General features: G+C 40.5%; 1 protein-coding gene across 1 annotated transcript in view; it reads right to left on the bottom strand.

The window, feature by feature from the left end:
- Window positions 1–546: 546 nt before the first annotated feature.
- Window positions 547–13,655, bottom strand: part of TRPC7 (transient receptor potential cation channel subfamily C member 7) — an 82,062-nt gene continuing 68,953 nt past the window's right edge. Inside the window, exons 8-13 of the mRNA XM_080398530.1 lie at window positions 13,021–13,216; window positions 9,817–10,038; window positions 6,786–6,866; window positions 3,625–3,678; window positions 2,235–2,310; window positions 547–1,505 (exon numbers count right to left, since the gene is read on the bottom strand). Coding sequence (XP_080254656.1) covers window positions 1,363–1,505; window positions 2,235–2,310; window positions 3,625–3,678; window positions 6,786–6,866; window positions 9,817–10,038; window positions 13,021–13,216 — 772 coding nt within the window. The 3' untranslated portion in view covers window positions 547–1,362. The remainder of the gene's footprint in view (window positions 1,506–2,234; window positions 2,311–3,624; window positions 3,679–6,785; window positions 6,867–9,816; window positions 10,039–13,020; window positions 13,217–13,655) is intronic.

Here is a 13,655-nt window from a genome sequence, read left to right as displayed (position 1 = left end):
CTTGTTTTTCTCAGCTGATACCTAAATGTAATGTTCATCTTATAGGTGTCTCTTGTAAACAAACAGTACAGTTCAGTGGTTCCCAAGTAGTAAGGTGTGCTTTAAGTAGTTGAAATCATGTAGTTAAATATAAAAACCCAAGCAATCCAAATTTGCAGTTCTGTTGCACAGACTCATTGACTTCCAGTTGTAAAAGTGCAATCCCAGTACTTGTATTACTGCAGGCTTTAAAAGAGTTTTAATCCCTTCTTTGTCCTTTGCAAGAGCCAAACACATAAGACAATAATTATTTCTACAATTATTTTTCCTTTATTTCTTTTTTTTTTTTTTTTTCCACAGAATGTTCTTAGTTGAATTGAAGACTTTTCGTATAGATTTAAAGTTTTGAAACTGCTGGGCTATGCTTCTCATGATTTGTCTCACCCTGTGGCTTGCTGTTTGACATCTGGAATCTGAAAGCTGAGCTCAGCCGCATCACTGTCGCTGGATTAACGCTGTTCCTTGACCCGAACACATTAGCACAATGTATCTTATTTCTGGATATTCCTGGGAAGTGAGTTTCACATTATTATTAATATTTCAGTAGACTGTTGTTGAAGCTTGGATCCTCTAAGAATAAAAGAGAGGCTAGGTGTGTACAAACAGGCCATACCCTTTAGTGGATGAGCTAATACAGCTGGAAAAGGTGAAAAGGAGTTTTTGATTGAATCCTTTTGTCAGATTGTAGCAGAAGGGTGAAAGGACATTTTACACAACAACCTTGATTTTTTTTTTTCCAACACTGTCATCCAGTCTCAAATGCAGATGACCTCTACCTGCCGTACTTCACCTTGGTTGTTTCAGCAGATGATTTCTCATTTGATTTTCATTAACCACAGTGCTGTTCAAAGTTATCTTCATGGATGCCAGTGTAAACATAAAAGGAGAGTACACACCCAAGGATAGGAATTGTTTAAACTTTTCAAGGAATATGCTTGGCACATTTTTTCTTCAGACTTCACCCAATTCTGATCAGTACAGTCTCTGTTGGTATAAATGAGCACAGTTGCATTGTTTTCACTAGAGTCAGATGGGTGAAGATCTGGCTTTTTTGCCTTTAAATAGAGGTGCCTTCCATATGGTGCGTCTATTTCCAGCACCAAAGTGCACATATTTGTACCAGTAAGTCACTTTTGTATCAGAAAAGATTTAACTGGTAACTCACCTTGCACAGGAGCAATGCAAAATGCTCCTACCAATACTTGCTAGTTAGCAGAAGTTGAGAGTGCAGTTCCCACCTTTTACATGGTTTTTGCCCTCCTAAGATGCTGGTTGACACTGAAGAATGATTAGAAAACCAGTTGCCTTTCTCTGTGTTCACCATCAAATGTCCTTATTTAAGTCCTTCCCAAATTTGTCGCTCAGCTGCTGTATTAGTCTTGCCAGCTCACCAGTAGCTTGTGACTTTTCCTCTAAGAGCTCATAGCGGAGACTAGAAATATCTTGCTTAATCTCCTTAAGTTCTCCTAAAAGGAAGAAAATGTTCTTGTTAGGAATATTGAACCAAATAAGTAATCCCTGTGGTTTTAAGACCTGAGAGAGCATTAATTTTGGTGTGCTTGGTCATGAATTTGTGTGGAGCTCCATATGGTGTCCCCGCATTTTATGCACTTAATATTGGTACTTTTAAGAAATAGCCTGTACTTGCAGAGTAGTGGTACTGACAGCGATAGCAAGTATGTATGGAAAGCTAATTTTTTTTCTCATGTCTGTTCTCTCTCTGCATACTGATCTCTACCTACACAGGGCATTTGCAAGAGGGTAGCAGTTAAGAGGTGTTAGAAGAAGGTTCTTTCCCATCTGCATACAAATCCTATGTGACACCATGGCAATACGAATCCTTATCAAGCTCAAAAAAACCCATCCTTGGGGCAGGCATGGGCGGTAGAGTCATAAATTGTTTTACTTAGACACCAAGATAAGGTTGGGGGTTGGTAATGCCCTGGGTGTGGTAAAGCAAGAGGAGGCAGAGCTATGGGGCAGAGCAGCCCGAGGTAAAGATCCTGTGAGACATGTGTTCTGCAAAGGAAAATTAAGGAGACAGAATTTCAAGAGCATAAAGGTGGCTCAGAGTCACCACAGCTCACCTTAGTGTAAACACGAGCATGCTCTCTCTCTACAGAGGATGCCATCTACGCTCAACCCTCTTACTGCCCAAATCAGTATATAAAAATCAGTTATAAAAATCTACTTGCCTTCATTGACCTCGTCATTTTCTCGGTCAACCTGAGCCTTCAGTACATACCGCTTAATCAGACGTTTCATTATTTTCTGAAAAGAGAACAGAAACACTTATCTTAATGTGAGTTTATCCATTTGTCTTAATTCTAGACTTATTATGAACAATTCAAACACTTCATTTCACTATGGATAAAACCTGGTTTCAGAGGATGCAAAGAGAATTTTTTTATCGACTTCCCATTGATTTTATACTTTATATTATGAACTTTGTACTACAATAGTTGATTGACAGCCGTTCCATAATGAGCCTCCATATGAGGCACTTTGGGGTATTTTGTGGGATGCACGTGAATGTAGAGTATGTCCCACAAACAGAAAGAAAACACAGGTGATCCAACAGCAAGCTAAGAATGGGATCCAGAGCCTTCCTTTAGCATGTTGCTGTTTAATGTAGCAATAAAAAATACTTTACAGGAAGAAATAAGTGGTTAATATGTTAGCAAACTCACTCATGATGATAAACTAAACATCTGAACCAAGGTTAACGAAAAAACTCCTTGCCTTGCAGTTGGGGGTTTAGGAGGGAAAATAAATTTAATGAAGGACAGAAAAAAAGAGTTTGAACAGAAGTGGAGAACTTGGCTTAAATGAGAGAAGTTTCTTAGGGAAATGGCAGATTTTAAGGGACATGCACAGGGAAAAAAATAGAGGCATTGTAGACTTACAAAATGGGGGGTGATTGTTAGGAAGGAGCAGCGTATGCGGGAATAGTAGAAGATGGCTATGGATATGAGCTTGCAATGTGATATTGTTCCAAAAATGTATAAATTACATTTATCTCAAAGGAAAGTAACTTTGGCCATCTTGGGCTACGCACTGTGTTACAGCTGAAGGCCTGCATCATTGCCACTCCTTCACTACCGAAAAGATACGAATGGGGAAAAAAATCTCAACTATGATAAATGTAAAAAGGATTGCTCTATCAGAGGCAATGATTTAGGTGCATCCTCTGCAAACAGAGGAGAGCTCAGTGAGCACCCAAGAACAGATATATAAATGTCTTTCATTGACCAGATGGTCACTGTTAAGGGAAAAGCCTCTCCCAGCACGGGCTCGCTTCTTCAGAGAGCGATCACAGGTCTCTGCTTTGAACACCACTGAAAAATGCTACAAAGAGTGTGAAATATGAATTAAGAAATCGGTACACCTGCTCTTTTTTCTTAGAAGTCAAATATGGATTATAGCAGTGCAAAAAGCATGTGAACATCAAAGAAGGATCCCGTTATTTATATATGTCCTGCAGTCATGGAATATGGGATGTCTAAGACTGTCCTTGTGTCAAAGAGGCATCTGGCTAACCAGCTGAGTCATTAAGGCAACAGAGGTGAGTCACAGCGCACGTACGGTGTGTTGAAGATGGCCAAGGTAGTAGAATCCAGAGGGAGGTAGGGTTGTCACCTGAGAAAACATAAATGAAGTAATGTTTGGGGAAAGTAGGGAAATCCTGGACCCAAAAATAAATTATTTTTTCAGAACAGACGACAGGAAATTTAGACTAAAACAAGGAATACCACACAGTGAATGCTCTTATTACCTGGAAAAATATGGTAACGTAATATCTATCTATTCCAGTTCTCATACAGCTTGTATTTTTGATGGACGCTACTCAAAAGCCATCCTGTATTAACCACTACGTGTGATAGAAGTCACAAGCTTAAGGTGCCTAGTCTATCAAATATAAGTTGTAGTCAGATTTTTCTACAGAAACTAAATATTAAAAATGTGACTACTTTTTAACAAGAGTCTGCTTTGCCACTTAGTAGATTTTTCTGCCAATAGCTTTAGGAAAGTAAGTAATTTTTGCCTCAGTATTGCACTGTGACTTCTAAGCTTTGCTGCTTCTCCCCTTCTCTCTGGTACTCCTCCTTCTAGCGACAGTGAGTGAAATTGCCTGTTGGCAAAATAATCCTGGTTACTGCAGGGAAATAATGAACGAAACTCACAGGCAGCCTCTTGGTAATGAATGCTAAACTTGAAACAATTCAAATATATCTGATTTCCATGAAGTATTATTCCCCCATTCTCAAAAAGTTAATTGAGATTCTTCAGGTCTTGGAGCACTTTTATACTACACAACACTCAACTATTGATTGTTGGTCCTAAAACAGTCTTAAGAGAACAGGTTCTAGGAACAGGTCAGTCATTTGTGAATTATAACTCTGCACCGAATTAAATCGTTTTTGTGTATTTATTGGCACACCCTTCGGGCTCTGTATTTGCCATCAGCTATCTGAGCACCTTCTAGGCCTTCTAGCACAGAGGGAAATGAGAAGAAAAGGGCAGATTTGTGGCCAAGGCACTGACATAGGAATCATGAGATTTGGGGTTCAATTTCTAGTTCAAACTTTTTTAGTTTTTTAGGTTAGGCTTTTTAGGTCTGATAGGTCCTTGTCTTTAATGTGGAGGCCATGTCTTCCCACTTCACAATTTTTGCTGTTCTGTTCTGGACTTGAATGCACTGCTGAAGATCACATTGTTGCAGACCTTAACGCTGCTGTTTCGTTCACAGGTTTCCTCCTGACGCTGTGTTTGGAGGCACCACAGATGCCATTTGGCATGAGCACGGGAGGTCCCAGGGCAGCACTAACGGGAGGAAATGTTTGGTACCTTTATGCCCCTGGTCAAAATCAAATACAAGCCAGCAGTGGTCAGAGGGGATAACTGCTAACTGGGGCATCAGATCTCCAACCTGGTGATCTCAAAACCACGTTATCAGGCAGTAGAAGAGCTCGAGAATGAGGCAAGAAAGGAATTTGATCATTTTCACCTCTTTGTTATTTTGCCTCTCCAAACAGCAAAGAAACATACTGCTGAGCCTTTAAAAGTACAAATTATTCCTTCTATTTTTTCCCTTACAGATCCTTTCCTGAGTTTGTAGATAAAGACATTGTTGATGACATGACAGATGGCAGTGCTGGAAGCAAGAGAAACTGGGGAGCTTAGCACAGCGTTCTAGCAATGTTCCACCCTAGTGTCAGCTCAAGAGGGTTTGATAAAGGTATTTTGCCTGGACTAGTTTATTCCCAGATCACGGCAGCTGTGTATTGACTTCTATTCCTACTTTTCAAATTATTGCATGTTAGGTTCTGTTCATTTTTGTTATCCCCGCAGACCACTGTCTGCAGTCCAAGTACACAGACTGCAGGTTCGTCACTTGCTAAATACCACTAAAGGAAACAGTTCAGCAAGAATCCACTGCTTCAGAGGTTTTCCCAGTTGTAGAAGAAAGCTTGTTGGCCAGATAATCAAACTGTTTGTTCTTTATAATGAGATAATCAAGACTATTGCACACTCTTTATACTATCTGGACCATTTCTTCCTGCAGCAACAGAAACTTTCTAAGATCATTTGAAGACAAAGCTAGAGGAGCGTTACTGAAGCAAGATAACAGGTAGTTGTATTTTTCTATTTTTTACAGCTGCTTCTGGCTTTTCCAACTTTAGAAATAATGGTCTAATTTACCACAAACATTAGGCAGCCTCATTTAGACATAATAGCTACATGAAGAGAGGGAGTCTGGAAGAGGCTGACACATCTTTCCGTTACCTGTGGGTTTGAATGGACGGGGAAATGTCAGAAATGCTGAAATTTGGAGCAGGACACCATCATCTTCCCTTTGCCTTTGAGGGCGTCAAGCCAACTAACTCCAGATAGCAGAGCAAATGTATCCCATTTCTAACTTAGAATTTTAGATACTCTTCCTATCCTGGCACAAAAGCCTGAACAACTTTTAAACCAGTAGAAATTTCTTACTGGTCTGCTGTACAGCCTGGGAGCCCATTGTGCTGCAGCAATACAAGACAAACCACTTCTAGAATTGCCATTGCACATTTTATCCAACTTAACTGTTGCTTTTCTCAACTCTCTTTAACGTAGATTCCTTCAGATATATCACTTGTCAGATTCTTTTTCCCTTTATGTTAAAAAATAAGGGAAAAAAATCCTGTGGGATATTTTCCTTACTGTGTTAACCTACTAGGCATGTTTGCACGAGAAATAATACATCTGCTGGCACGAACGCTCTAGCCAAGACAGACAGTTGTGTTGGTCTCTGTGATGGCTGGGTGCCCCGTGCCACCGCTGCAGCCACAGGTATTTTTGAACCGTACCACATTGCAGGTGTAGCTCGGTGGGACAAGTCACGGCCAGAGAAAGCACATGCAAAAGTTAATGCAAAGGCTGGAGAGATGACTCTATGTCATGACAAATGAAATGCTGTCAATGCAAGGGTGGAGGGTTAAAGCTGGAATGATGTTTCTGGTATTAAATTAAATCCCCTTGGGCGGAATTCATCAGCATGACAAACGCTGACACTATGTGTGTTTCCAGGAGCGATGGGCTGTTTGTCTCTGAAGTGCCCCAGCCCAGTGCCATGCCCGTGCTAAGCCACAGCCTGGCACCTCGCAGGATGGCATCGCCTGGACGAAGGCAACCGTGGCCCTTGCAGGTAAGAGCTGTTCACTGACAGATCTCTTCCCTGGCTCTTGCTTTCGTGCTGTGATTACCTGATATCTTGTAGGCTTGTTATAAGCATTCTTCCCAGAAAAAATTTCTGCATTTCGAGTGCTAGCGTGAAAACGAACTTTCTGAAATTATAAAACATCATGATATAATTAAATCAATGATAGTTTCTCATACCCAGACAGTCCCAAACTAAACAGAGCTTTAGAAAGACAGTAGGAGATGGTTCAATGTATGAGCAGAACAAAAGCCAGCACATTCAGGCCTAAAAAGTAAACTCTTGAAAGACAGAAAAGGGTCAAACCCCACAATCTACTGGAGAAAATTGGATTCCAAATTATCTAGATAAAAATGGTATTCTTACACAAGTTTTAGACAAGAAGATGTTAAGAGGCACAAAATACATTAAACAAAAATATATTGGTGATTATTAAGTTAAAACAGTTTAGGAAATGAAGAAAAATAAATACTTATGTTTAGAGATAAGTCAATGTGGTACAAAAACAAATTCAGAAACAGAATTGATTTTCACTGGTCCTTTTAAAACAGCGGTACCATTTGCTACTTTTTTAGCTCAACAAAAATAATGTACTTTTAAAAAACAGCAGTATTTTTTGATCAGAGGACATCATAGCTACTAGTTTTGTACTCTGGAAGCTCCCAAAGAGACTTTTCTGGAGAATATACACAATATTCTGTGACCCTCTTATCCACCTCTGAACTTTTTGGTCCAAATGTTAACAAAAAAAATATCACTTATTCAAAGGAATTAATGCATGTCATAGACCCAGAGGAGCCAATAAATATCACAGACGTCTGCACCTATACATAAGTGTATGTACAGGGAAGGCCCTGGTTAAGGGTTTCTCTTCCCTGACTGGACCAGAGATCCTATGCAATAGGTTATGTTTTATTACCATTATTATTATTATTTTTAAAATCAGGATGTTGATAATGATTGGACTAAAAGTCTCAAGTAATCTCGTATTCTTATTTATTTATTTATTACTTCTCAGGTGTGCCATGGTCTTTAGACAGTTTTGAAGATATTCTGTGAACAAAATCAACAGGCAAGCAAGAAATGACTGATAATCCTTTATGCTAAAGCCATGGAAACTATTAATTTGCATGGGTCCCATGAAAAAGGGCAAGCCAGACACTTTCACTCATGTGGCTTGGGGAAGGAGGGGCTTAATTTTATTACTGTGGTTTATGCTTTGAAGCAGAAATTAGATTTCAAACAGAGTGAGCTTTGTGTGGTTAGATTCAAATAACATTTAAAAAATATTATCTTTTAAAATCATTATTTGACATAGTTAAAGGAGAAAATTTTTTTTTATTTCAAGACTCCACTGTCATAGTGGGTTTTTCAGTAATCAATAATACTGTTAAATTAATTTATAGATTAAAATTCCCCCAAATGCTTGCCTATCTTGGCAATGATCACCATGTTGGGTATTTAAATTGTTTGATAACATGGAGTAGACCCCATGGATATACTTCTCCCTTCAATTTAGGCTCTGGAAGAGACTGAATAAACATCAGACCTGAAAAATTCTCTTGAATTCATGGGAGCATGACCCCCCCCGAGGCTTTGCCCGGAGCTGGATGGCTCACCATGAGTTGCATTGCTCAGCTGTTTGCTCCTTCAAGGAGAGCCAAGAGATCCAAACAAAGCCCCAAAGCAGGCTGCACATTACAAAGGTCAGCCCTGCAAAGCCTCCTCCAACCTTCCTTTCTTTCTCCTCCATCTCTCTTACTATGTATCTCCTCCCTTTTGCAAGGTTAAAGCCGAGGGCAGGCTGCCCATCTTGGCCGGAAAGTCCTGGTGTCACCCTGTTGTCCCCTCTCCTGTGCAGTGCCACACAGCCAGGGTTTTAAAGCCTGGATGGATGGGGTCCGGGAACAGGCTGAGGGAACGTCAACCTGTCCTAGAAAGGCTGGGCAGTCTGCCCAGGAGCCACACTGAACTCTCACATGCACTAAGAAATAAGAGAATACATTGTGGAGAGCTTTATTTTCCCCCAGGAATGAATTCCCAATATTCTCCTGTTTCAAACCCAGCTTGAGCTGAGAAAATTAAATAAAGGCCAGGATGCTCTTAAGCAAAGATGCCTCCTTGCATCTTTGTATCCACTGAATTTAACGCCAGCAGCCGTGCAGCTGTGGCTGGGCTCCTGTGAATGCTTTGGGCATTTTTTTCAGTGTAAAGCAAGTGGACTTGCCCTGTGAGTGGGATCCTGTTTGTTGTAAATTTATATGCTAGGAATGCTTCCTCCCAGTGATGCTCTGCACTGCTTTGCAGATACTGATTTCCATGGGTAACACAAATTTTCTGATTTCTCCAGCATTTCCCCTTGGAGGAGCAAAGCTAATTCTGTTGGGAAGGGGCTGGATGCTCAGTAGACCCCTACATGTCTCTCTTACTTTATCACGCAGACACTAGTGCTGCTGTGTAGCCACTATTTCCACAGCAAATTGCTATTTCAGATGACCAAAGGGGCGGTGGCTGAGGCAGGATCTACCCAATCAGTGGCTACACATCACTGGGTAGTTGTAAGCAGAGAGGTTGTTAATTATAGCTTTAGGTATTTACAAGGTGTTATTAATCCCTGCTTGGAAACTTGTTCCCAAAGTTGGAATGGCTGTAAATGCTGTAATAACAGTAAAATTAATTTGGAAATCACTTAAAGGAAGGTGGATGTTTTGAAGAGGCATAAAAGCCTGTTGGGTAGATGAGGAGTCAGACAAGCTGGGAGCCTGTTTGTGCCTCTGCTTCTGCCCTTGGTCTTTGACCTTGCTTGTTTGGCCTTGGGAAACTCCTGTCTGAAACTGCCTGTTTTTATAAAAGTTGCTCTTTCCCTGCTGTCCAGACAGTGCCAAGTAGAACGAGGCCACAAGTCTGTGAGGACCCTCTAGGTGCAACGTAATACAAGTAACACGCGAGGATGAGGCTGAGCACGAGGCTGTGCTGCCCCTGGTCCACCTGTGCACTGTGCAATGCCCCCGCCTCCCCCAAGGTCCCTGGCGTGAACCCTGGCTGCAAAAAAGTGGAAAAGTGAAGATATGACATACCCGTTGTTTGGAATTCAGCATCCCCATCTCAAGATCATTTTCACAGTTTTTGGCCTTAGATTTGCAGAGTTTTATGAGGCACATTTTTATTCTCAGTATGAGATAATAAAACGATTTAGGGCTTGGCACTAGATTAAAAGGAGCCGGTAAAGTCCTTCCTTCATCAAAGTAGGATAGCCAGAGCTTGGCACGTGCAAATTTCCACTCCACATCCGCATCCTCCTTGGGAAGGGAAGAGAAAAAAAACCCCACACACACACCCCCAAATGCATAATTAGTAAATAGGAAGGAACTTAGGTACGACAGGCACTAACATACAGGTCAGATTTATCTAGAATCAGATTCTGTTTGCCAGACCGAGGCCCCCACACAAAATGTGTCTTTGTAGGCTTCTCTGTGATATTTCAAAATAAGGAAAATGAAGTCCTGCAAATATTAGACTATTTCCTACTTCCTCAGATATCCAATGGATTGTTTTTCAGTAACAATCTGGTGCTTGTGCTATGCTGATAAATACATATGCCATAACGTATACGGAGTCATGGAAAGCAGAAGAAACTGTTATGTGCACAACAACAGCAAAGACTGTCTCTAACTGCAACATTATCTGTCAGCTGTTATCATCACTGCATTGGCCAGGAATCCCCCACAGAAGAGGCTAAGGTCGCTTCTTTATTCTATTAGCTGATTTCCTCATAGATCCTGTTTGCATTCACCATCATGTACCCTCAGATGGATGCACCTTAATTCTCTTCTGATTCACCTCCTGCCACTGATGAAAGTGGAGAAAAAGTCCCTTGCTCAGTGCCTGTGAATCTCCTTTACGAGCTGTCAAGGTGGGCCAGGATCTCTTCCAAGCAACAAGGACAAGGTTAGCACATACTTTATGGATCTGCTCAGCATTTGTCTAGGAGGATGGTCAGGGCCGCATATCAGGACCATTTATCAGGCAAAAGAGAGCATGAGATGCAGCTGCTCTACAGCTGTTTTCATGGTGGTTTATATGGAGGGCAGCAGCATCAATAAGAGCTTGGGTCTGCCAGCAACCCGTACTCATGTGCATCTGTGTTCTGCTGATATTAATAACCCCTGATTACCCTGTACCTCTGAAACCCAGTCCAAAACTGGCATACGCTACTGAGATTATTTCTGTCACAGTTACAGCAATATGACTTTGCCAATGGAGCAGCATCATTCCCTTCTGCCGTTTGGTCTCATTGTTTGGGGTTGCTCCTCACAGAAGCCTTAAGCTGAATTACAGTAGAAATCACTTGTGAACAGTTTTAAGGCTTCTCTGTTGAGCAGTTAAGAAGCTACTGATGGAAGTAGTTCTGGTTTCTGGCTGGAAAAAGGATTTCTTTCCTTCCATAAATGCAAAGTTGGCAGGAAGCACTAATACTTGAGGCATAAACCGAAGAACAGAAGTAGCTGAAGAGAGACATTCGATGGAAAGCATGAGAATACGGTCTTGTCACTTGAGCTAACAGTAAAGCATCTCACCACTGACTAATGGAATTTAATTCCTACAAAATGACCATCCTCTGTCATTATTGGCATTGCTGACATCAGAGAAACACATCGGCAAAAGGGACTTTCTCTGCAGTCAGTGGGATCGAGTCACCATCCCTGGAGGCATTTAAAAGACATGTAGATGTCTTTTAAACCTGGGGACATGGTTTAGTGGTCAACTTGGCAGTGTTAGGTGAGTGGTTGGACTTTATGATCTTAAAGTTCTTTTCCAACCTAAATGATTCTATGAATCGATGACTGTCTTTACTCTCCCTGCCACTGAGGACTGCCGAAATTAATTAGTATGAGATTTACTAGTATTTCCCAGTCCTCGGGTAGGACGATCTGAGCCAAATAGCTCACAGTTGTTTTGCTTGCTGATCGTTACAAGTAGTCTTTAACAAAGCTCTGAAAACTTCTGCGCAATCAAGAAGGATGATAAAGCATTATTCCAGGAGATGGTCATCACAAGGTTTAGACTAGAAAGTTAATATAGGCCACCTATTCAAGTATTTTTAGAGATTTTTCTTTGAAAACATTCAAGAGCATTGCTACCTACTACAATAAACTAGAAAACGCAGTAAGAGGCTGAGATCCTTTCAGACATAAATCGTCTCAGTAGAAAAGGATTCAGGAAGATGCTTGATCTTAAGTGATGAGAAACCTTTGGGGAAATGACTCTGCCTTGTGCATGTGGAAAAGCTTCTGGGGCAGAGAACATATGTAAGGTCTCCCTGACATTTAGACTTAGCTACAGCATGCACAAGATAGAGTTATATTTACACTACAGTACATGGATGAATCAGACCTTACAGTGAGAAAATATTTTCAGCTCTGGCCTTTTGCAGTGTCAGGTTGTGAGGGGAGATTAGAACAAATAATTAATACAAACCCAACTACAGAAGTTTGACATTTAACAAATTGGAAGAAAGAGGTGACTCAGCATTAGCATTATCCAAATACTATGTTTTTCTCTGTCTTTATTTACATTAGCAGGCAGTTGTTTATGTCCCAAGCATTCAGCAAATCCAGTCTGCTAACAGCCATGCTACCGAACAACGCTGGGTAAACCCTGCAAACACCTTTCTGCAGAAACCTATCCATATGCCTTGAGGGCTGTGTTCATATCCTTTAAAAATTACTTTTTGTGAATGTCCATGCAGTTATGTTTTGCAGACCTAGACTTTCCCCAAAAAATTCTGTATCAAGGTTGTATGCCTGGCATTTGGAAAATATGAAATTTTTAAATATGAGTACATGAGCTTCAGACCTATATGGGCTTGAGCGTTTAAGCAGTAGAGAACAGGGCAAGAAGCCAGATGAACTATTACTCTATCATAAGAAAACAATGCCGCAAAAGGTAACCCACATAGATAAATTATCATAACCAACACAGGGAATAAAAAATATCACAAATCACTTTCATTAAATACATATAAAGGAAATTTGGTTTACTCACAGATGGTCATTAAAAACAAGGAAGCTGAGGTTGTTCCAGAAACGATTCATTGTTAATTATTAATCCCATAATCTGGGGACAGGCACAGCCTTAACTCTTACATAGTGTAAGGTATGTGTTTCAACAGCACTCTGATCTTGCATATGGAATAAGCTACAGCTTCCTTGTTTTTTTAACAGTTGCATTATCAGTGGTAATTAAGTACATTAAGTTTGTAATATAATTTCTTATCTTACCTCAATTTCCTGATAGGAGTTGTTGATCATGGCTATTAGCATATTAAGCAGCACCACCACCATAGTCACATTGTATACTCCATAGAGTACATATCCAATATTCTCAATGAATTTATGGTCGTACTTCAGCACCACAGATATCACTTCAGATAAGCCAAATATTGACCAGAATAAGGTTTTAAAACTTTCTTCTACCCTAAAAAAAAAAAAAAAAAAAAGAGCAAACCATCACTTTATACAGTTGACACCAGGTTAGCCAGGCCAAATGCTGTTAATAAAAGTGGCATTCCAGCAATATAAATATGATGCCTTGGCACAGTTGTTGTAAGCCATTATCTATCACCCAGGGATGTGCCAAATCATATTTCCTCATTTGATAAAGAAATATGGTTTCTGGTTAATACTATAAAATGACAGCATCCCCTTCTTTGCTCCATCTGCTCTTCTCAGGTACATTATTTGTCACTTGGATTTTGTGTCCCTGTAAAGGACGACTTCTCCATGGGCAACTTGCAGCTTGAAACTTTTTGTGTAGGGCTTTTTACTTCTACTCACTCACTCTGTTCTCATCCAGAGAAGGCAGGCAGAGGTTATCTGGGAGAGGGAAGAAGGAGCTTAGTTTGACCTCCTTATAG

Source organism: Falco punctatus, assembly GCF_963210335.1.
Source record: "Falco punctatus genome assembly, chromosome: 8".
In the NCBI taxonomy this organism is placed as follows: domain Eukaryota; kingdom Metazoa; phylum Chordata; class Aves; order Falconiformes; family Falconidae; genus Falco; species Falco punctatus.
Note: the sequence above shows the minus strand (reverse complement) of the source record. Positions and strands in the feature narration are given on the sequence as shown.